The sequence below is a fragment of the Saccostrea cucullata genome, unplaced genomic scaffold (assembly GCF_032062105.1).
Source record: "Saccostrea cucullata isolate Sc308-1 unplaced genomic scaffold, CSIRO_AGI_Scuc_v1 ctg956, whole genome shotgun sequence".
NCBI classification, from domain to species: Eukaryota; Metazoa; Mollusca; class Bivalvia; order Ostreida; family Ostreidae; genus Saccostrea; species Saccostrea cuccullata.
In genome coordinates this window covers 191,002-215,239 of record NW_026927687.1, presented here as the reverse complement: position 1 = coordinate 215,239, position 24,238 = coordinate 191,002, and the positions used below count along the sequence as shown (strand labels likewise).

Genomic DNA, 24,238 nt, shown 5'->3' with positions numbered 1-24,238 from the left:
GACAGTGCAATGTTTTAACATCCAATAGAAATCGACGTTACATGCACAGATTATTTCCGGAAACTACTTAGAAGCCATTATTTTGAGTTTGGCAGAAAAACAACAAAATTTATACACTTCCTGTATCTTCTTGAAAAAAGATGAATTGGTGAAACTGTATGTTGGTCGGATATGGTTTCTTTTGGAGCAATGTGGTTAGGATGACTTTTTGATTGGGCGAGGTAGAGAGAAAGTAGACATGAATAAGATCGCGAACGTTGTGTATTCGGGATGGATGGTCAAATCCCCTCCGGAGAAGAAATTTCGCCTGACTGGGGCGTGGAAAATTTTCCGAGCTGTAAGCATATAGCTAGATCTGATACATTTTATTTCATTTGTCATTTAATATGTTTATTTTGATATAGAACTATTTTGACTGAGCTCGGAGAACTGAAATATTCTGCCATTAGGTCAGCTGTAGCCAGTAGGTGGTACAGAAGTGACACTGTTTACTTTTTTGCAATATCTGTATCTTAAAATATGGAAATTAATATTAATGCCAATTGTTCAATGATAGGCAAATACAAATGTGTGTAAATTCACTTAATGAGACTAGCTGGACTGACCAAAACAATGCACTTTGGATTTTTTGACAGCAAGGAAATATTTTTAATTAAAAGGGGGGAAATACCAGTAAGCATCAAAGAGTGTTACCATGATTTAGGAAATATAACTTGGAAAATTCCTAAAATAGGATTTCTGACAGTGGTACAGAATGCCAGCATTAAATGGAGAGTGGCATTTGCAATTTTAGAACTTCAAAATTGTATAACCATGATAACATGCTAATTAACTTTCATTGCTGGATGCAAAAAAGATATTAAAAGAATTAAAAAAATGACACTTCTAGCTTTAACATGTTGATTACATAATTATAAGCATTCAAGTGTACTGCTTTGCATGCATGTAAATAGTTACAACTTAATATAGCTTAGTTAGACAGAGGATGTAGGTATATGTATATGTTTTTGGTTCATTTAGTGCAATCATTACATCACTTGTACATTTCTAACATAAGTAGCTAGGCTCATCCTTCACACATCCACCAGTCAGTCCAGTGTCACCCACTTAAAGCAAGGTGTAGGAATTATACATGTTATCATGGTTATACAGCATGTTACATGTGAAAGTTAACACTCAATTATCATGATTATCATATGTCTTAAGTTAAAGCAAGGTGTAGGAATTATACAGCATGTTACATGTAAAAGTGGATGGTCAATTATCATGTCTTTCCACTTGTCACCAAACCTATGGAATTTATAAGTATTTAACTTAACAAACAAATCTTATGTGATGACAGCATTTACTATAATGCCATTCTTTGCCTTTTTTTAACCTATTGCCACCCTGTATTTTCTTTCAACACTGATGAATGTAGTGAATAAGTTGAGACTTGTCTTTTAATATGTACTTTTTACTGCAGTTCTACTGGTCCTCTTGTATACAATAATTTCAGTGTCAATATAAGAAATGTTGACATACTGACTTAACAGAGTTAAAGGCCAAGGCATTCAACATTGATGTGCATTAATCTGTAATATGGCAACCTATGCAAATTCGATTATTCATTTTAAAGCTGTTTTTCCTAAGCTTTATATTGTTCAAAACTACAAGCAGCACTTTAAATTCACTCATTTTAAATTGTCAATTTTCTTGGCTAACAATGAAGTAGTAGTATTTCTTGAGAGGTTCATACTTCATTGTGCAGTCTGCAAAATGTCACGTAGTGGTTGTGCTAGTGACTGAAACAATTAGTAATTAAAAAAAAATATATAAATAAAGAATGTATTGATAGAACCAATATCAACCATTGTGGACTTCACAGTAAATGCATCTAAAATGAATTAAACAAATTGTTATTTTGAATCATTATAAGTGGAAAATAAAACAACTTCCCCACTTAATGTCATTGCTGAAGAAAACTGTGACAGATGATTATGATGTGAATAGGAGAAATTGATTGTTATAGTATTAAAGAACAACTTGAAGGGAAAGGAATTAGTTAAGAGGTTCATGACAATTCTCTCTATATTTAGATCAAATTAACACAGCATTTTAAGACAGAATTCTAAAATTTAGCCTTGAGATTCAACATTTCTAATAATTAAGACTTAATTTAGTTTAATAGTACTTATGATTCAACTGAAGATTTGATATTTTATCGATAAACTTGCTCTAGGAAAATTACAGAATGCATAGCTATGTAAGATTTTCTTTTCTTGGGGGTGGGTAGTTTGTATAAAAAAGGACACTTAGCTCCTGTGCCATTTTCAAGAACTTAATAATTTGTTGAAAGACTTTAATCAGTTTAATGTATGGAATCATGGTATCATTTCAGTCTTCGCCAAATTTTTTTTTCAGCACATGCCCTAAACCAGGTGTGATACAATATTAAAAAGCCCGACAAATATTTACATGCCCAGAATTTTATCAATTTTAAAGTTATAATATTATTGTTATTTGCCTATTCATGCCAAGGAAATGACCTGAATCCATTTGTCTCGCCATATGTTTTCAACCTGTACACTTTTTGTGTCTCCTCTGCAGAAGAGTTCCTAAGCCACTAAAATAAGATTTCGATTAAATTTTATTTTGAACTTTACTTTAGATGGAAAATAAAAGACTTTAAAGTACATTTAATGTTATTGGTATTATTTAATTTAATTATACCACGGTTTATGCCTAAATTTACATGCCCTTCGGGCTTGTAAGTGTGCAACTTCCACATGCCCGCTACCAATTTTACCAGGTCCCGGGCATCGGACTCCCGGGATTTGTCGAAGACTGTCATTTCACGGCACTAAACCATTGTCTGATACAATATGAAATAGTGCTCTTAATGATTCTCTGCAGATACAATACTGAATAATTGTTTTGTACATTGGTAAGTAGCATACCAGTTATTTGTCTGTTAAAGATTTTAGTACCTTTAATTCTTAGCTCTGTGTGAGTTGCATGCATGGTGCAGTGATTAGAGCATCTGAACTTGAGTTGCGATGTAAGGAGTTGATCCTTGCATCATTGGTTCGAATCCCAAAGTAGGATAGGGAGACTTGTCCTTCAGATGAGATATTTTAAACCAAGGATCTATGTCAGAGTAGGTGTTAGCATGAAAAAGATCCCACCTTGCTTATTGGGCATGGCCATGAGTGCAGGGTATAGGACAAAATTTGTAGCCCTCCACCGGCAAATAGTGGAGTCTCCATAGGAGTGAAAAATTTCAAGAGGGACTTAAATAAACAATATATGCACAGAACTCTGTGGGATTGACCAGTCCATATAATTTTCTTCTACAGAACATATTTATCAGTGCATGAAAGCCATGAAAAAATAAATGTCAAGCGCAGTTTTTCACATTGCACTAGTAATTGCTTATTGCTGTATAGTAGTCATCAGTTTTACAAATTGAGTCAGAGAGCTATCTGTCATGATAGCAAATAGTGCATTAGTAGGACTATTTAATTCCTCCGTGCAATTTTGAACTGTGAAAGTATTAACACAATTTTCAAATCAATATACACTGATTAAAAGTGCACTAAGTTTAATTTCACTGTAGTGCTGTATTTAGGAATACAGAATTGTCTAAAATGATTAATTTTCTAATTAATATCTCCTGTGTAGAAGTGGCTGTGCACTTATAATAATTATGTAGTGTCACATTGAGGAACTGAACACTAAACAATTGTTCGTCTTATTCCGTAATATAATAAAATAAAAAAAATACAGTTATCCCTAGAATGTAAGTTGCATACACAGGGGCTGGTAACATACTATATTTGATTTACATTATCACTCTGGTATATAATTTACATAGTGATTACATAGAATCAAATATAGTATGTTACCATCCCCCTGTGGTTGCATGTTTAATTTATAATTAATTAAACAAGGAAAAAATATATACAAGAGTTTGAAAAAATCAAAAATCTATCTTGCTCTTATTTTCCAAAACAAACAAACAAACAAACAAACAAAAATATAAAGCATTAATATATCTTTAATAAAGTTTAATTATAAAATATATTAAATTACTTATAGACAAAAATATATTTATATATGTATAAAATATGTCTATAAAACTTGTTTTAAAAGAAATCTGTATTTCAAATTCAATATAAAGCAGACAGATACAGTGTATATATATAAATATAAGATCATCATCAAATCATGGGACCACAACAAAGACTTCTTTAATTAACTGTCACATTGTGTTTTACCAATTAGACCCTGAGCAGGAATGGGTCTGCTTTCTAAACATGTAACCTGAGGATTTGAGTGGTATATTTAGGATTAGGGTTTATGATTTAATGTTCCACTTGATAAACTGAGAGGAATGTGTACTATGTACTGATTAATCTAAAAGCTGATATTGATATATATAGGCCTTTAAAGTATTTGGAAAATGTCTTGACTTGTACTTAGTACAAATGAATATTACAGATACCATTGACCCTACAGGTGGTTATTGGTTCTTTGGTTTTATATATTAAATTATAAAGTCTTTTAACGTTATAGATTTAAGTTTTATAATATATAAAAATTTTCTTATATATTAAGTATTTTACCCCAAAAATCTCAAATCCTCAGGCATTTCAAAGTTTTTTTTTTCTTGGTGCCATTGAGAAAATGGGGTTTGACCGTAAATGTCTTTTGAATTTTATAAGCTAGAACTTCTAATGTTGTTAGGTTGAAACTTCCCTTTTTACATTCAGGTGATGGTAAAAGCCTTTTGGGCTGCATGTATTTTGTTCAATACCAGTATGTATATTCAGTAAATTAGTTCATGTTGAAGGCAAAATCATTAATGCTCTCCTATCAGCTAATACTATTTTATAAATGGTAAGGAACTGTTTTCAGAAAATATTGACAAGAGATAAATTTACTACTGGGACACTTCCTTAATCCACGATATGACTCAGATCCGATCTAAGTCATCTCTACCAGTCACTGGATCTGACACAGTTAACTGTCTGCTAGAAGTAGGACACATCCACTTTATCATGTTTATAGTATTTATACCATGTCTGTAAGGATATTGTATGACATTTTATTTTTATGATCATTTTGAATGGTCAGAGCAGATCTCTGGGAAATACCGCATTTAGAGACACTTTGTAGGCATTTAATACTATAAAAAAATTCAATAAAACAAATTTGAATTAGGAAAACAGATATTGTAAATTATCAAGCATAATTTTATTGATGACAATTTCATTTGCCTAGAGGAAAAGGGTTGAGTGTACTGTGTTCTGTTCTAATAGCAAAGTGTACAAAGGGGGACAACTTGTATTAAATGTTTTACCTTGAATTTAATTATTAATCAGCAAAGGTTATATGTACATGTATATGCATGTTTGAAATGATAATAATTATTATGAAGAAAATTATCTAAGAAAAATAAGTAATTATATTTAAAAATCAAACTTGAATTCATTGCAGAGAATTACAGAAAAATAATTTTTTTATGACATCATGAGTTTTGAGGGACATTAACAAGGAATTTAACAGTGTCTATATATAGATTACGGGGTTGTCCTGTACCTTTAGAGGTGGGGGCCGTCAGCTGTGAGTCGATTGTCACCTGTCGGGGGTAACCCTGATGAGGTCTCTATAGCCCGGTCTGATGAAGGCCCCGATACCACGCCTGCAATCTGTCAGTGATATACCTGGATAAACACAGCTTTTGTGTCGTGTTTATCCTCTGTAAGACATCACCTGGTGTACAAACCTTCTCTCCATTCAAGTCCTATCACAAAACTTAACCTGCTGATTGACATTAGAACATCTGCCTCAAACGTCTTCTTGTTTTGAAAGCTTCATTTTAAAGCAGGATGAAAATAAATGTTTGTTTCATAATTTACTTTCTTTTGATTCCCTTTGGAGTGAAGACGTAAATTCGTAGAAGTAAGTTTGGTGTTATGTGTTAATGTTTATGATGTGTTTTATTTTTGCCAGTTCTCCCCCGATGTGATGGACACAACAGTAAGTGTATCGTGTATTGGTTTATTTTCATTTTCAACTTTCAGTTTCTCTAACTTGGATGACTGATGGAACCCTATTTACTTTGATGTTAATCTTTATTAACAGACCTCTCATAACTGTAACTCAGTATTTAATATGCACATCTTCCATCAGTCATTTGGATTGTTAGTACTTTGGTCTTTTCTTAGGAATGTCCTGGTGTGCATGTTTATTGCGTTTTGTTTATTTTGATTAAAGGAAACTTTTGATTCGCATGATTATTTTGGTTTTATTCACTATAAATTTATCGTAAAACTTCTTTCCTTGTTTCAAGAATGTAAAGTGCATGAAAAGTTTTATTTTTGATTTACAAACTATTTTACTTTGTTTGTTTACATAGAAACGAGAATTTAGAGAAATATGAATTCACACATTCCGTGCATGACTGGGAAAAAAATTATACATATTAACTTAAATTCGTCTCTTGGTATGAATTAGACAGCCGTACTGTCAATCACATGATATATTTGACAGTTCGTGGCTATTTGATTTATGTCTTTATCATTTATATTCTAATTGTCACTGCAACTCTTCTCCTTGCATTTGACATACTGACAAATAAATCTTAAAAGTACAGGAAAAATTATAAGTTGTCATTTCTGATAACAAAAGAGCAGTGGCTGATTTCTTGGAAATCATTTAAGTGATGATAATTTTTAAAAAATTATCTTATTATGAAGTCATCAAAATTGTAAACATTTTTGAAGCAGTGATAAAATGGATATCCCAACTAAAATTACCCTTCTTAGAAGTTTTCTATGTATGATTGGTAATATTGACAGGTCATATTGTTTCACAAAAAGTACTCATGATTTTAATACAGTAATTTAGTAATGATTAATAAGTTATTAACATTTCTAATTTTAATTATCACGGAGTACAGAACGTCAATAACTTGCACATCTGTGGTTGAGGTTAAGAATAAAACAATTACATGTACTGATCCAGGGGTAGCGTCCATTCCTTCCCTTGTTTGTGGTTCAATTCCCCCTGCTTGTCCTGAGTTGGTTGTTTTCTAAAAATCGATTTGTTTTCAGCATTGTAAACAAGCTGTGATTTTGTTTACAAACACTGAGAGATCATAAGTTACTGATTGTTTCTTGAGGAAATTTCTGTCCATTTGCTGACGTTAATGAGTGGATATATATTTTTTTGTCTTACGTTAATGTTAGTCGTGTGTAGAAATCATTCAGGCGTGATGGGTCCTCAGCACCTGTCTTCCGTGTTGGCCACAGAACTAAGGCTCGTCTATTGTCAGTCACACTCCGCGGTCTGACCCCTCATCACTCAGGACCCCGCTATTTATGATACCTGCTCCGTCAGTTATTTTATACCTGTGTAATTATTAGGAATAATACGCCAAAGTCAGGTAAGATGTGTGTCTGATTGAATACTTACAGAAAATAATTTGTGGTACTCTTATCAGTTTTGGATCAATCAGTGATTACACTGGGCAGGAGTTCTAGGGACTATAAAGGTCTATTTGTTTATAAATGGTTAAGAATTTAACATTTTTAATGGAGGTTAGGAAATTTACTGATTTGATAATGAAGAGACATTATCTGTCATTTAGGTTTAAGTCAGGGAAGTGAATGAGCCATTCTGATACCCAGCACTAAGTCTCTTGTGTTTGACCTTAGAGCCCTGATCTATGGCCCCTGATCTAAAACTTGGTTTATATCTAGAGGGAAATCTCATCTTGTCACAGGAGAAGGAAGAAATAAAATGTCCCTATCATCCTTTATCTACTAATGGACAACTCAGGGTTTTCCTGTTCTGTCCTTCTGGGTTCTCACACATTTAATGGGAGTCTCGTTTCATTGACTGTCTTCTGAAAGTGATCCTTACATCCTGAATGATGAAGTGAATTACTCCGCGTTACCCCACCCCTCCCCTGGATCCAGCTGTACAGTGAAAGCTGCATAACTCCACCCCCACCTCATCCCACCCCCACCTCGAAAGTGAAAGTGAATTAGGGGCACTTTTAAAGTCTAAAAATAACCCATGATCTTCACGCTAAGAGATGTTGACAAACATAGTTTGAATTCCAGACGCCTGACAGTTTGTATTTCAGAAGTAATTGGTTCTTTGTGTGTGTGAGCTCCTATAGCGTATGGCTGTGTATCGTGTTAGGTTACTTCAGTCTGAGGAAGGTGTGGGGGGGGGGGTGATTGTCCTGTCAGCTACTTATCTATGAAGCTCTGAGTCCTGTGGGGCCCTCAGATTAGAGCTTATGGATTGCTGATCAAATTTCTGGTGTCCTATAGCATGACGGCTCTGTAACATCTTTATATACACTAAGATCACAAAATATACATTAACTAATCAGCTGGTGCATGAAATAAGTGAGTCAGCTGAAGGTATTTAATGATAGAATGTTAAGTCTGGGGGTAAATATGGAAGGTAAAATAGCCCTTCTTTATTTCCTATGCTTTATTTTACTTGATAGCCATGTATGTAGATTTTAATCTTTCAGTATTGTTATATCAACTTTTCTTTTAGATGGGTGGGACTAAAAACATTTCCAGTTTGTATTTCTGTTTTGTTTTTATTTGTATTTTTCACATCCTGTAAGTTGAAAACCAGCCGGACAAGCTGTGAACGTTGTTTGGATTTACTGAGTAATATTTGTATCCTATGTCACAGGTTTTTAAATTCGCGGAGTTGAAGGGTCATAGTATAGCATTAGGGTGACCACTTGAACATTGTTTGTTTACATATAGACTTACCACTTTCACGACCGAGTGAAAAATAATGTTACCTATCTAGTAAGTAGTATTTGTCACCTTGGCTTTCTCTCAGGTCAGTATGATGTTATATCTATGTTTAATAATAATATCCCCTTTGTTCACTGGCAGATATCATTTATGTTAATACGAAACATTTGACAACAATTTATCTTTCTGTTTATGCATTATGTAACAAGTACAAATGATTTACATTTATTGTCAAAATTTATTAATTTAAAACTGACATTTTAATGGCTGGAGCTTGATGTGAGAAATCTCTACCACTTTGTGGCTATTAACTTATAGATAAAGATGTCAGTTAAACTCGTCATGTACTGGACTTAATAAGAACAGGGTGTCAGTCAAGTGAAAGGTTAAAGTTCAGGTTCTGGGTGAAAGGTCAGTAAGGTGATTGGGATTAATGTCCTGTAGGTGACTGAAGGTGAAGGTCATCTCTGTCTAGGTTAAGGTCATACAGGTATTTGTTTTAAAAATTATATATATCATGATGTTTCTTTGGTATGAGTTTAGAGTTACTTTTTATTACCAGTTGTCCTGATATAAACCCTCTACTGGAATGAAGGGATCTATAGATTACAATTGGGCCATCCTTAAAAAAATTTTTTTTGCAGTAACGCGCCTCATCATTTTAGGTGTGGGTAGGTAGATAGGCTTATTTTTTTTTTTTTGGAGACAAAAAGTCAGAATTAAATTTCGATTATATAGAGGTATTAACTATGTCTTAGATTTCACTTTAAGATACTAATCAAACAAGAAAATTAAGGCATTCTTAATGAATCCAATCTTTTATTGTTCAAATATCAGAACACATCAGTTCTTTTTTAAAAACGGCGTCTACAGGTGCGATGGGGACGTAAAAAAATGTTAATAGGATAAACTAAGAAAATGGATATGTAAAAAAAAAAAAAATTTTTTTTGAACCCATAAAAAAAATCCAGTAGGGTGGATTTTGGTGAGTCGGTCGCGTTACCGCAAAAAAACAATTTTTTAAGGATGGCCTTGGGTGTGATGCTCTCTGTCCGCATTGAAATGGACATGTGATAAAATAAGATTTAGAATTGGTCTGAGACTGTCTGAGGGAGGTGGGTGTAATTAGATTGATGGAGACGATGCTGATTAGGATACTGGCAGACCTGGCTGTCACGATATTGAATTATCTACATAAATATGGATAATGATATCATTCACATGAAGGTCCATTACTGTTAATAAGGATAATATGTAGAGATGACTTAATTATGGCATTTCACTCCCACCATCTATCCTGTGTGGTGAACATTTGTCCAAAATGTTAAATGTACTGCTCAGCTGCTCTGTACGTAATTAGAATGGCACAATATGGCCATTCCAGTGTATAGGTATAGAATCTATGTTAGTTGTAGCTGGAAGTTAAAATTGTTAGTATTTAATAAAATCTTGTGAATTCCTCAGGAAAAAACCCTGAGTTTTTGGAGATGACGACCGCGTGGCTCTAGATTTCTCAGGGACAAGCTGACAAAACAGAAGCCTCCTAATTATAGCAGGAATGTGATATTTTTATCTCACAGCTTCTCTTTGTTCATCACAGAGATGTGCATACACAGTCTGCTCCCTAAATATCTAGTGCTGCCATTTAGTGTACAGTCAGGTTTTAATGTCGTCATGTTGATCATTTAATTGTAAAGAATTATAATGTCAGATGTCAGGATCTTTTTATGGTCTGAGGTGCTAAAGACATTGTAAAATATACTGTAGTAGTAGTTTCTTGTGGCCTTGAACTTTCTGATTCTGGAGGTGGATTATAATGTGACATTAGGCGGGGAAGATGGTCTGCTTATTCACAAAGTACAGGTAAACATGGGGAGGTAAACATAAGAGCATATAAATAATGGGAGGACCCTAATGTAAAACGCTCTGAAGTTCACAGCGTGATCAATTCTCGGCTTCATCAACTTTTATTTTTGGCAGATGTTGTCACTGTTATGATACATTGTACAGAGTATGTGTCTTTATAAACATCTAGACTCGAGAGTTAGAAATAGTTTTATAGAACAAGCCCAGGCTCTAGATCCGTGTTGGAAAATTTTTCCATGACAAGCACTGAAATCCATCGGTCAATTCTCGCTTTTCTTGAAGAATATTTTAAAGATTTTACATAGAGGGCTTGAATAATTAGCATTTTGGATGAATTAATTAGCAGGGATTACAGCTGACAGACATTTCAAAATTTCTATCAAGATTTAGTAAAGACAGACGTGTCTAGGATATTATAGAAGTGGGACGGCCGATGTGTGACACCGCATAATGTTACTGATCATGTGTATCACACTGTATTGTTTTTAGTGAAGTTTCTTGATACATTGTGAGTTTTGTAGATCTCATTACAGTTTTCAGTGTTTCAGTTAAAGGCTGTATTTTGTGTTGTTCATTTCTGTGTAATTTTAATTGCTTTGTCTTGTTTATGACTAATTGTTTCATCTTTGTGATGTCCTAGTAAGCCAGGGAGGAAAAGAAACATTCTGCAGACCCCGATTATCTGAGTCATCACTAGAGACTGGGATCTTTCTAATTGTTTGTCGAGATATTCTTACTTTTTCCTCAGAAGTTGAGATATCCTTAATTTACGGGACATACACCCCAGACATAGAAGGCTAATTACTAAACAGGCTTGAAGAGTCTAAATGACTCAGAATCTGGTTACAGAAAGCTGCATTAGGTCTAACCCAGGGTCTCATCAGATGGTCATGAGTTAGTGTGGTTTTGTGTATTCACTTAAGATTATATTAATTAATAACATTGCCTCTGAAGTGTTTCGCTGAATGACAATTTATGCAAATGAAAGAAAGCCAAAATACTTTTCATCAAATATTCATGCTTGATATTTGAAATGTACAGCTTTAGAGTGAATTATTCATGCAGTCGATAGGAAAAAGTGGGAGCAGATATTAAAATGTCTCCTGCTGAAGATTATAATAACATGCAGTCCAATATTGAATTGTTTGTTTCTCATTTGACAGCGATGGAAGAAGAGGTTCTTTGTTTTGTTCAAGCCCGAGGGTAGTCTGCCTCACCAGTACGTTTTGAACTACTACAGCGATGAAAACTGTAAACGGCTGAAAGGAGTTATAGACCTTGAACACTGTGAACAAATCATCGAGTCTCTTGACCTTGAACTTTACCCTTTCCTGCTGGCAATCAAGACCTTCCACAAGAATAAAGAGCGGACTTATTTCCTGGCAACCGACACGGAGGAACAAATGACCACGTGGGTGCGCAATTTGTGTAGTGTGTGTGGATTAAAGCCGGAAGAAAATCCCACAAGTAAGATCTCATTTAGCTTATTTGTTTGTCTGTTGTGTTGATTAATATCAATTAACCATGTTTACTGTGAATAGTATTTATATCCATAGAAAAACATTCTAAATTCAATTCAATTACAAAATTTTAAGACAAATTTATATGTAAATTTTTTTTCCTGTGACTTTTGACTGTACACAGAGAAACCTTTGCCCCTATTTTATTTTATCCTTTTGCCTCGGGTTGCATGTAGGCAAATTTAAAATGAGGAAAATAAATTTTAAAAAAGGCCGCATAATGGCATAAGCAAAACTTTTGGTGAATTTTAAGTGGGACAAAATTGTTTTCTAAATGATAAAGGTAAAAATAACCCTGTATACAGTAAAACTTGTGATTTTGATGGAATATTATTTCAGTTTACAGGATATTTAATTTGATTGTGTTCTGTTCTAAATAAGCAGAGGATATAATTAACCCCCACCTGTTACAGAGATTCATAGAAACAGTTTACAGGTCATATAAATTGTTTGTTTTATTTCAGCGGATGACATCACCCTGCCCGTCACAGATAATCCTAGAACCAGTTTACAGCTTATATAAATTGTTTGTTTTATTTCAGCGGTTGACATCCCCCTGCTTGTCACAGATAACCCTAGAACCAGTTTACAGGTTATATAAATTGTTTTTTTTTTTTTCAGCGGATGACATCCCCCCGCCTGTCACAGATAACCCTAGAACCAGTTTCTCCACGTCTCCAGACAACCCCCAACCCAAACCAGTGCTGGCAGTGCCCCCCATCACAACAGAGCCCACGATTCCAGAGTTCATGATGCCCCCTGAATCTCAGGAGGACTACATCCCTCTGGCGCACTGCAGCTCAGGGAAAAAACGAACCCCAAACCGACAGGAGAGTGTGGACAGTATTCCAGACGAACATGCCCCTCCCCCTCCAGTGAAGGAGGGTCACATTGACATAGACAATGATGTGTTTCACCCATCAACATATGATACGCCAAAACGCTTAGAAAGAGTGATAGACAGTATATACAAGGTGCCCCCACCTAGAGTTATAACCCCTGATCAGAACAATGCTCAGGACACTTACGACGTTCCTCCCCCGACACATCACAGCCCGAGCTCCCCACGCTCCAGTAGTAGTGACAGTCAAAAAGTTGACTCCGCCTACTCCTCACAAACTGGTCTCCCCTCCTACGATTACCCTCCGCACAGTGGGGACCAGCTAGGACATGATGATGTGTATGATATCCCGCCTTTAAATCATCCTAGTGTTCCAGGAATGGGAGATGTCCCCCCTCGACCCCCACCCCCCAAATCCTACAATCAAGAACCATACCAAAACCTTCCCAACAACAGTCGAATTTCTAACTTTGATCTGGACAAAGTGGTGCCAACTTCAGCCATGGATAAACATTGTTCTATTGGATCTTATGATATCCCCCCACCCAAACTTACATACTATGAAAGACCCAAAGGAACCTTAGCAAACGGGGATGTAAAAGGTGTGTCTCCCAATAGTGTTCCCCCTCCCCCCCAGAGGTGTTCAGCGGGTATGTCTCACAGCTATATAAATGCGGGCAAAGGATACGTTCAACCCCGCGTAGACGGTGAAAACAATTACCTCCCCATGGAGGGAAACAGGTCAAGGAATAATTCAGACAGTGTGTACCACGATATGTCAGGGGGTCATGACCCCTACCTGGATATGACCCCAGGTCACCACGATGTGTATGATAAGCCCCCAGCAAGACCCCCCAGAGTGTCTCCTAGACCATCCACTAACCAAGGTAGGATAACAATATATGTGAATGATGTAAAGTAAACTATAGTTCAGTTATAGAATAGAATAGAACAGCACTAGGGAAAGAAAGCAGGAGATTATTTGGTCATTCATGAAGACAACATGTTTTGCACTTTATAATAGTGATTTAACAACAGACTAACTATGGATATATGAAATAGATGTCTAAATTTCAGTCATCTCTCAAGTGCTTATTTCTGTTATGAATTTAAGTTCAAAATTTGTGTAAAGATTGTCGATGCTGGTTTTGAACATGCTGAAGGGAAATATAAGAAAAGTTTGTATTTTGACTTGCATCTTTAAAACGGTTTATGATCCATGGGTCTAATCCACTCCTCCAAAGACGCACAGGTTTACAACTCTCGAGCATATTAGATAATATTAAATCAGGAGGACATTCTATAAAATATATACCGTGTATTATGTTTTAATAATGCCCATATTGAAGAAGAACAATTTTTTTTGTAATGATCCCACATCAAACAAAACTAAGCCTGTTGAAGCAGTGATTCATGTTGCATCAATGCATTTAGAATTTCTAAAATTTGCTACAAATTGCAGATGTTACAAATATTGAGTAACCTTATTGCTGGGGAAGAATTTATAAAAAGATATAAACCTTTCAGTCATGTTTAGCTACCAGTAGTGGCATCCATAATTATGTAGACATAAGCCACAAATCATTTCATATGTCGCACTGTTGATCTTTTTGATTGAGTTTAAAAATAGCTTCAGATAAACTATATATATATATAAAGGGGTCTCCTGCCAAAAACCATCTGATCAAATTACAGATCTTAGTTCACTTAAGTCAAAGATTCAAGTGAGGTTTTCTTAGGAAGTTTGTATGTTGTCTGTCTTTATAGACATTGTTGTTTTCTTCATATAAACCACTAGGCCAATGTCAGCTTTATATAATTTGGCATGAAACATCCTTTGGTTTAGGGTATTGACTATTCAAATAAACAAAATCTTCAAAAAAAGTCTTCTCAGGAGCAGCAAAGCCATGATAATTGGAATCAACCTCAGGTCGTCATGTTAAAGCTGATTTTAATTTGTTAATTTAAAATTAATTGATTTGCAGATGTAGGGTTAAATTTGGGGGGGGGGGGGCTATTGATATAATACATAGGAATTTATTGTTGGAAAAATCTTGAATGATTTTCATTAGCAAATCCATGGGTAGTATTATTTGTATAGGAGAAACAGCAGGGCCATAGTGAGTCAGGTGGGCCTTGTGACCCATGGGCATCAGATTTTGTGTAAGCAGCAGGATATCCTTAGAAATAGAAAGTTAGAATTATCAGATGAGCAATATGTACAGTCAGCTGCTGTTTTCTGAAATTTATGATCAGAAAAAATATCTAGCGAACATGGTCTCATGTGACAGGTTTCTAATATTGTGACAACAAAAATAGACTTGAGACTGTTATACCTTGAGTTATATTAAATCCTAGCCTGTGTGGGACGTCCATTATATTATAATATTAGTACGTCACAAACTACCAGAAAGTGATGAGATTGTGAAATGCAGTCATATTCATGATATTACAGCTGCTATCTATGTAACTACATACAGTCACACACATTTCAGCATGTTCAACATTGATCTATTATTCTTAGTATAAATGTCATCAGCTATCAACATTGATGTTCATTTAGCTGAATTCTAAGATCTGCAAGGAATTTAAATAACTGTTACTGTTTAATAGTATGCACTTTATTTGTAGAATTCTTGGAAGTTGGCATTTGCATCTGCAATGGCCTATGAAATGAATTTCCAGAAATGATGATGCTCATTTTATTGAATTAAAATTTGAACCTTTATTTACAGAACAAGACACATACTCTATATTTAGCACCTCACGGACCCGCAGTTTTAAACGTCACCCAAGTTCCAGTAGCTCACAGGGGACGCTAGAGAAAAGGTTTGTCACAAAGGGCAGAAAAACTGACAGGTTGCAGGAACACTGTGTGAACAATTATAACTCACTAAAACGGACTCCCCTGTAAACATTATAAAAACCTTAGGTCAAAAGTGCTGTAGATTTCTCTGGGAAAGAAATTTTTTCAATTAGCTTTAATTAATAATTTTAGATGATAATTATTATTTGGTTTGATGCGATGATGTGTGGTAGATGGTTTTGATTGCCCTGTTATGAATGTTAGGAATTTTGACCTTACTCCCACACACCCCTTAGGGGTTTAGACCCACCTTGTTGATGAGACCAGTTCAGGACACAGACAAATCAGTAATTAATGAATTTATGAAGGGTAATTTGTATCTAATATAATATCAAAATATATCTTGTCACTAGAGCCAAAAATAACAGGTCTGATTGGCAAACATGTTTTAAGTTTTGTGAAAAAAATAGGAGCCATTTTTAATGATATCCAAATATTGTAAATTGAGGACTTGAAACAGACAAAAATGTCTGATAAAGATGAAATAATTTAACCAGTTATCTTGCCATGCCAGGTGTCTAGGTGTATTAACTCTGATAGAAAAAAAAAGTTTTTTAAGCCAAAACAATCTCTAGTTTCTCAAGCACGTGAGTCATGGGCCAAATGCTGTGACATCTTTAGCTATACTAGCTATTGTCCTAAACTAATACAATCTGTCTACCATCAAAAGGTCTCTGTATTTGTTTGTAATAAAAAAAAAAACTGACTTAGAGTATGCCCATATTAACATTAACAAGGGATGTTATAGGATGATGAAGGGAAATCAACAAGAGTATGCCCATATTAACATTGATGAGGGTGGTTATAGATAAGTACAAATGTAAAGGAAAATAACCAAGCCTTGTTCACACAGAGTTCCTGCCCTTGTCAAGTCTTCTGTCCATTTATCAAGGGAGGTTATTCACTCTCTAAACTTTTATTTCAGATGAAGGGGACACTACTCCTACAAATTCTAGGTACAATTTACACACGATTTTGGCATTATGTGCACTCCGCAGGTTTCTGAAATTGAAGCTAATATTAATTCTGTTTCTATATAAAACAACCCTGTTGTTAATCATTCACTCTTGAAAGTTATAATTATATTTTCTGCAGTGCAGTGACTTACTTTGGACATGCACCAAGGGACTGCAATACATGGAATTTTCAGATTCTTCTATCAGCTCCTATAATTCTTAGTAAATCAATATCTTGATAGATAAAACTAATGACCAATACTTTCAGTTTTGTAATTTGAGAAGCATGAAAGCTAAATTTATGAATTACATCCTGAACATGTGGAATTTAGTTCCTATGATATGGCATGGATTATTCAGATTGTTCAGTATGCTATTAAACATTTTATGCTGATTGCTATGACATTTTAAGAATATATTCAAAAGAATAACAGAGATTGATAAATAGGAGATGTTGGTCAGAAAATGCAGAAACAATATAAAACTAATAAAACAAGGAAATATATACTTTAAAATTTGGTGTGACAGACAGATGACATTTATTTTGAGTGGAAGAGGAAGTTTGATAGGGAGAGCTGGTGTTAGTCCACCTGTGCACATGGTGTTCATACCTCGCATCTAATGCATTGTTTATTATTCCACTGCTGCAAAACGGGGGGAAATCAAGAATGTCACAATGATTGTTCAATGATTGGAGGTCATATTAACATCACACATTGTAGGATTGATATTGCTTCAAAAAATGTTCAGTTCCAAAGATAGATCTGAAGACAAGATTTATATAAAAAGACATGATTGTAATACATGTATAAGCACTGTAAAATTAATATTGTTAATACTTGATGTCACTTCCACTTGATATTTCATTTCCATTTGTATTTTGATACATTTTATAATCTTCTGAAGTTTAATATGACAGAGAAATCTAACAGAAATTCTTTTATTAGTGGATTTTTCTTTGACAGGTCAAACCAGCCTGCCCCACCCCTGCCCTCCCCCCTGAGGATTCACCCCGACATGGAGACCAGCTCTGAGGAGGACGATTACTTGGTGGACCCTAAACAGGTCATGATGCCCCACTACTGCTCAGATCAGGTGGGGGACAGACAGGAGGCATGCCAACATCTACCCCCTCATAGCAGCATGATTATTCAGAATTATTACATACCCTATTCTAGCATGTTTATCTCCCCATAACTGAAAAAAAATTATCTTCTCTAACCATGAAATGAGACATCCTCTAACTTCAGTATTTATTTCTTACTGACCGCAATATGTTTAGCAAAACATCCCCCTTCTAACAACAACTCAGGGGAATTGTTCTGGCAAGCTCTCAGGGGAATAGTTCTGGCAATCCGTGAGGGGAAAAGTCAAAGCAAACCTTCAGGGGAATAGTTCTGGAAGGACCTCAGGGAATAGTTCTTGCAAGCCCTTAGGGGAATAGTTCTGGCAAGCCCTCAGGGGAATAGTTCTGGCAAGCCCTCGGGGGAATAGTTCTGGCAAGCCCTTAGGGGAATAATTCTGGCAAGCCCTCAGGGGAATGGTACAGACATGCCCTAAGGGAATAGTTCTGTAAAAACTAGGGGATTAGTTCTGGCAAGCCCTTAGGGGAAAAGTTCTGGCAAGGCACTCAGGGGAAAAGTCCTAGCAAGCCTCCAAGGGAATAGTTCTGGCAAGCCCTCAGGGGAATAGTTCTGGCAAGCCCTTGGGAAATAGCTCTAGAAATTAAACCCTCAGGGAAAAGTTCTTACAAGGCCTTTAGGAATAGTTCCTGTCATAGGTTTTGATGAAAGAGCTATCCCACAGCCTGTGGGTAATTGTATATACTTATTCACTGGCTGTGAGCCCTCGGGGGAATAGTTCCTGTCAAGGGTTTGATGAAAGAGCTATCCCACTCACAGCCAGTGGATAAGCATTTTATTATACTGGATGTATATTATAATATCTGAGTCTTTTGATTTATTGCTGGAAATCAAAATTGGTGAGAAAAATTGTATGAAAATCTACGGAGGGTGGATAGCAAAAACTATACCCCAGACTATACCCTGGGGTATAGCTTTCTATGAGTGGAAATTTTCAGACTATGAAAAATAGTCATTTTACCTTCTGAACTTTATATAGGAAACATTTTAACAGAAATACAATAATTTATTATATTATACTTTCATGTAAATTACCGTATAGCGGGTTTTCTTGGCGGGTGTTAAATTTGGCGTTTTGCCTGCTCAGAGGTATGCCAATAATTTAAGCGTGATTTATTTTAGCGGACCCATGGTTTTAGCTCTTTGCAGATAAACACTACAAATAGTAGTGAATATTTTAGCGATTAAAATTTTAGCGGACTACCATCAAAACGCCAAAATAAGCCAAAATTAACACCCCGCTAAAATAACCCGCTATACGGTAGTTGAATCTGATTGGTCGAGAAACATTTGTTAAAAAACGCTATTACCCGCTGAATAATGAAGCCACGCCCTCCAGCGTAGCAACAGTTAACATTGCTTTACGATGGGTGATATTAAAAAAAAAAGCGACTGCGCAGAATTTATGCGCGCACGGTTCACTGTTATATGTATTTGTATAAAACATTCAGTATAATATAATAAATATTGCATGTAGCTGAGTGCGACATTGAAGATTTTCACCCCAAGAAAACCATTGTCAATCGAGGCGCAGCCGAGGTTGGCAGTGGTTTACGAGGGGTGAAAATTTTCAATGTTACACTCAACTACATGCAATTTTTATGTAATAACCTCCCAGTCATCAGGATAATAATTTCCATCAATCCTACACTGATTGTTTTCCCCAGGGGCACCATTATTATACCTTCCCCAGACCTCGGGGACATCAGTTAGGTTAATCTTGGTCACACTGTGTTTGAAGAGGGAGGTCTGACTAACTGTGTGTGTTTTATGTGTGGATGACAGTGAACAAATGTAATACATGTAATATTGTAATTTCTCCTGTTATATGATTGAACTTGAGCAATTCAAAGCAGTTTCTCTAGTTGCATGTTGGCATGTTTTCCATTCTTTACCCCACCTTTTATTTTGTTGTTTACATTTCTTCTGCCCTCCTTTTCAAGTTTTTTTTTTATGTACTGCATTTGATCTTATTGTATTAGTAAAACAGATTTGTTTAGGAAGTTATTTTGTTTGTTTTGGGTTAGTTTAAGCTTACCTGAGCCAAAGGCTTAACTAAGCTTTTCTGATTACAATTCGTCTGTTATCTGGCTTCATCCTTTGTATTGTCATCCTTGTTGTAAACTTTCACATGTTCATCTTCTTCTCTAGAACCACTGGGCCAATATAACCTACCTTAAGACAGCTCATTTTTTGGTAAAGGGGAGTCAAATTTTTTTCTAAGTGAAAGGCCATGCCTTTTTTCAAGGGGAGATAATCAAAATATTAAGCAAATCAAGATTGGAAGTATACAAAAATCTTAAAAATAATTAGAAACCCTCTTCTCAAGAACAACAGAATATTAATATGGAATCATCCTCAGGTAGTGCAGATTGAAGTTAGTTTAAATCTTTTCCTCTGGTGGTAGGGATCTAGGGGTTCTGTCAAATGGACATTAAAGTTTAAAATCAGAATATATAGGAAAAAATTTTTTTCTCAAGAACACTAGAACATTATTGATATTTAAGTACTGGGAGTGCATATGGAAAACAATATGGAGAATAAATTATTTAATGATTCTCTCAGCCTCCTGTGTAGAGAGTGATGAGGAAGTATACAGATTCTCCAGTGAGGGAGGGGCCCATTTAGGAAGTTAGTCATTATAAACATGACATTTAAAATGTCTAAAAATAACTGCCACCTCACTGGATGTGTTGTACACTGTAAATAAGGAAAGGAAATCACAAAGTTTGATATTTTATTACAAAATAAGATTAAATCGCTATGAAAAATATGTATGCTTAGTTTCTGACTTGTACTTATATGTCCCGAGTTACTGGATGTGTTGTACAATGTAAATAAGGAAAGGAAATCACAAAGTTTGATATTTTATTACAAAATAAGATTAAATCGCTATGAAAAATATGTATGCTTAGTTTCTGACTTGTACTTATATGTCCCGAGTTACTGACTTGTACTTATATATACTAAGTTACTGACTTGTTTTCTTTTCTTTTCTAGAGATCCAAAGGTTGGGAAGATATTCCTCCTGCCCCTAAACAGGACAATGAGCTCAAGTATTTAGACCTGGCGCTGGACAATCCTGATAATGACCACGAGACCCACCGACTAAACGCCCCACCCCCGGGACAAAGTACACCCACAGAGTACAAGGAGATTGACTTTGTCAAGACAATAGGGCTGCAGGAACTTAAGTCCAAAGTACAGAATGACCGTAAACATGATGAAGCGTGAGGTCGGGTGACCACTGTAAGGTACACATAAGGGGTGTGATGACACCAGCCGAGCATGGGACATGGTGATTTATTCATTCCTAGCCAAGGACAAGCTTGTTATTGTTGGAGGTCTGTGTCATTGTGCAATCTGATTTGTGATTGGTTATTTCTCAAAGAGAATGAATTATATTGCAAGTTTTTTTTCAAAGGTTAAATGAATGAAGAAAAGCTATTTCGTCAAAAATCTAAGGAATATCTCATTGAATCTGATGAATAGATTTGAAAATAATCTTGCAGAATGTTTGTAATAAGGAAATTAGTGGAAGTAATGGCTGTTTTGCTTTTATTGTCAATATAAAGTCGTAAAGGATGATGTTAATATGGAGTCCTGGGAGTTAACTCCCTTTACATTTTTGCTGATTATACGTAATGGTTGTTATATGGCCATCAACAAAGTAGACAATGTATAAACATTGAATTCACAATAGTATCTGTCTCCATGTAAGAGGTCCATTACCATAATTAGTTCATCCGTACATTCATTTCTAATTATTTCCCAAGTGTCAAATATTCGACCAAGAATCAAACTGCCGACATTAAGTGTAGGACCAGATTAATTATAAGGATTCAAATGTATGATCTTTTTTCTAAGTGGTTTGTAAAATTGTTAGTTTTCTGTGTTTACTTGTAATTACTTTGTTGTCATTTTGAAGATATGCAGCTACACACGATAGAAGATGAGATGATGATGTTTGAGAAATAGTGTTTGGTTGTTAGACTATGTATAGTAATATTAAGATGGATATTTGAGAAGTTTTTGTATGGTTGTTAGTCTACATACATGTACAATGTGAGATGATGTGTGAGAAGTATTGTTTGGTTGTTAGATTGTGTATATTAAGAGATTACCCTTGTTTTTTGATGGTTGTTTAGAAGAGTGCTTCACATTATATATATACATGACTGTATACTTGTTAAAATCATAGCTTACTCAATTTTACATGTATAAACTTTGATGTCACTTAATTCTGCATTGAGTAAGGAGTATTTTTGAAAGAAATCAATGAATATAGAGAGTGAAAGTTACGTCAATCAGGTTGTCATCAGAATATTTTAAATATTTTGTATTTTTTATAAAAGAAATTTTGAAAAACAACTTAATTATATCTTGCCACCACTGTTTTTGATAATATTTTAGAAAATGCCAAAAACTTGATGAGTTGTCACAAAACACATGCTAAAGCCAAAGACTGTGTGTTGCTCAGTGAATTTAGAAGTCCTTGTTTGGTAGTCATGGTAACTAGAAACTGTCCAGTTATCCTTCTGTTTTCATTGATTACAAAGAATAAATGTACTATGTTTGTTTGTTTGTTTTTTTTTTTGTTAATTGTGATAAATAAATCTTATTTTGCTAAATGTTTAGTAAACATTTATGAAATTTTTCAGCAGGTCTTGTTCATGTAAAACATGGATGAAAGAGAGATTTTTAATTTGAATTACATTCATGAAGTAAACTTACTGTGACAGATGTGTTTATAACAATTGCAGGACAGGATTATGATGTTTTATCACATGGCTACCTAGTCGTTTCTGGTACAAAGTACAGTTGTTTGTCTAACAGTGAGTTCATTTGTATGGTATATGCTCAAAGTTACTTTATAATTGTCAAACACAACCAGCAGTATTATACATTTTCTGCAGTTTCAAATTGTTGTTTACTTAAGTTGCTGTTTCTTGTTTTTTTATTATATCTTAAGTATGCTTATTTTAGGTGGTTTTATGTTGACTTTAATATAAGAAATTGAGATCAAAGTCACCCTGAACCAAGATAAATAAAACCTGATTATTTTGTACATTTAATGAAAGCTATGAATGAACTCTTTAATGCATTTTTATAGAGTTTATACACAAACATTTATTTTCATAACATGTAGTGTCTAATATATGCCAACCAGACCAACTTCCAAGCTGTCAAACCCCCTCCCAACTTCTCTCTAAAATAACTAGAAAAAAAAACTAAAAAGTCACTCACAGTGCCCAAAACAAATGTCTTTATTTGAGTGAAGAATGGCTCAAATCCTATACTTTTACACAATCATTCAAAACCAGAAGCTTTATAGATACAGAGAGTCACTCGAATATGAAACCTATTTCTCTCCCAAATAAAACAAAAAAAATCAAACCCTTTCCATCTGTAGTAAAATAACCCGAGTCCTCATTTCTCCAATAAGTTACTCAAAGCCAGAACAATCATTTGTCCCAAAATATAACAAGAGGCTTTACAGATACAGGGAGTAGCTTCCCTTTTCTCCCCCAAGTAAGTAAAAATTCTTCTCTGAGTAAGAAAATAAACTGGAGTCTCAGATCTTTCCTTGAGTAAATAATGGGAGGCCCAATTTTTCACGTCACTTTGTAACCTGAGTTATCCCATGCAAGTTAAAACTATGGCCACATTCTACTGAAACACACGGAAATGGGAGTTTCTACTTAAAAATAAGAGCACTCACAGCCCCCCAGAATAACTCAAATCCACCGTTCCTTCCCATAGTCAAACTATTCCACAGTTATTTACATGCAAAATTTACCATTTCAGATGCATAGGGTTAAGTCAAAGATCATTTTCGCAGGAATGACTTCTTATTTCTAGTGTGCACCAATATCTGTCCTAACCACATTTGATGAACTTTAAATGCAATGAATTTCAATTAATGTTGTATGTTTTGTTGTATATAGTGATAGTCATTATTTTATAATATTTGACTTTTTTTTTTCAATCTATATATACATATATATCAATTGTTTATCTATATCCTTTGTTAAGACTGATTCTTTTACGATACTGACCTACTTTTCTCTGTTAAAATTCAATGACATGAAAAATTAAGTGTGCCATTGTACAATATGAAAGTCAGCATCAGAAATGTAATGCATCTGGTGAAAAGTAGTTTAAAATAAACTTACAAATAATGCCACTCTTTTGTTTTTGCTTCTTTTTCAAGGTAGAACCCAGGTCAAGGGACCAGTGCTTTTATTATTCACTGGGATGTCATAA

The 24,238-nt window shown here is 34.9% G+C and overlaps 1 protein-coding gene across 5 annotated transcripts; it reads left to right on the top strand.

The window, feature by feature from the left end:
- Window positions 1-99: 99 nt before the first annotated feature.
- On the top strand, window positions 100-24,158 carry LOC134275227 (GRB2-associated-binding protein 1-like). 5 transcript variants are annotated; one of them, XM_062757498.1, is made up of 7 exons: window positions 100-337; window positions 5,998-6,024; window positions 11,810-12,113; window positions 12,788-13,894; window positions 16,799-16,829; window positions 17,795-17,924; window positions 20,972-24,158. In XM_062757498.1, exons 1-7 carry the CDS (start codon window positions 239-241, stop codon window positions 21,203-21,205), a joined length of 1,932 nt encoding a protein of 643 aa, XP_062613482.1. In that variant the 5' UTR covers window positions 100-238; the 3' UTR covers window positions 21,206-24,158. The 5 variants fall into 5 exon arrangements, with proteins under 5 accessions (XP_062613482.1, XP_062613481.1, XP_062613479.1 ...); XM_062757497.1 differs by lacking the exon at window positions 16,799-16,829 and adding an exon at window positions 15,743-15,836 and having other exon boundaries at window positions 17,795-17,894; XM_062757495.1 differs by lacking the exon at window positions 16,799-16,829 and adding an exon at window positions 15,743-15,836.
- The last annotated feature ends 80 nt before the right edge of the window (window positions 24,159-24,238 follow it).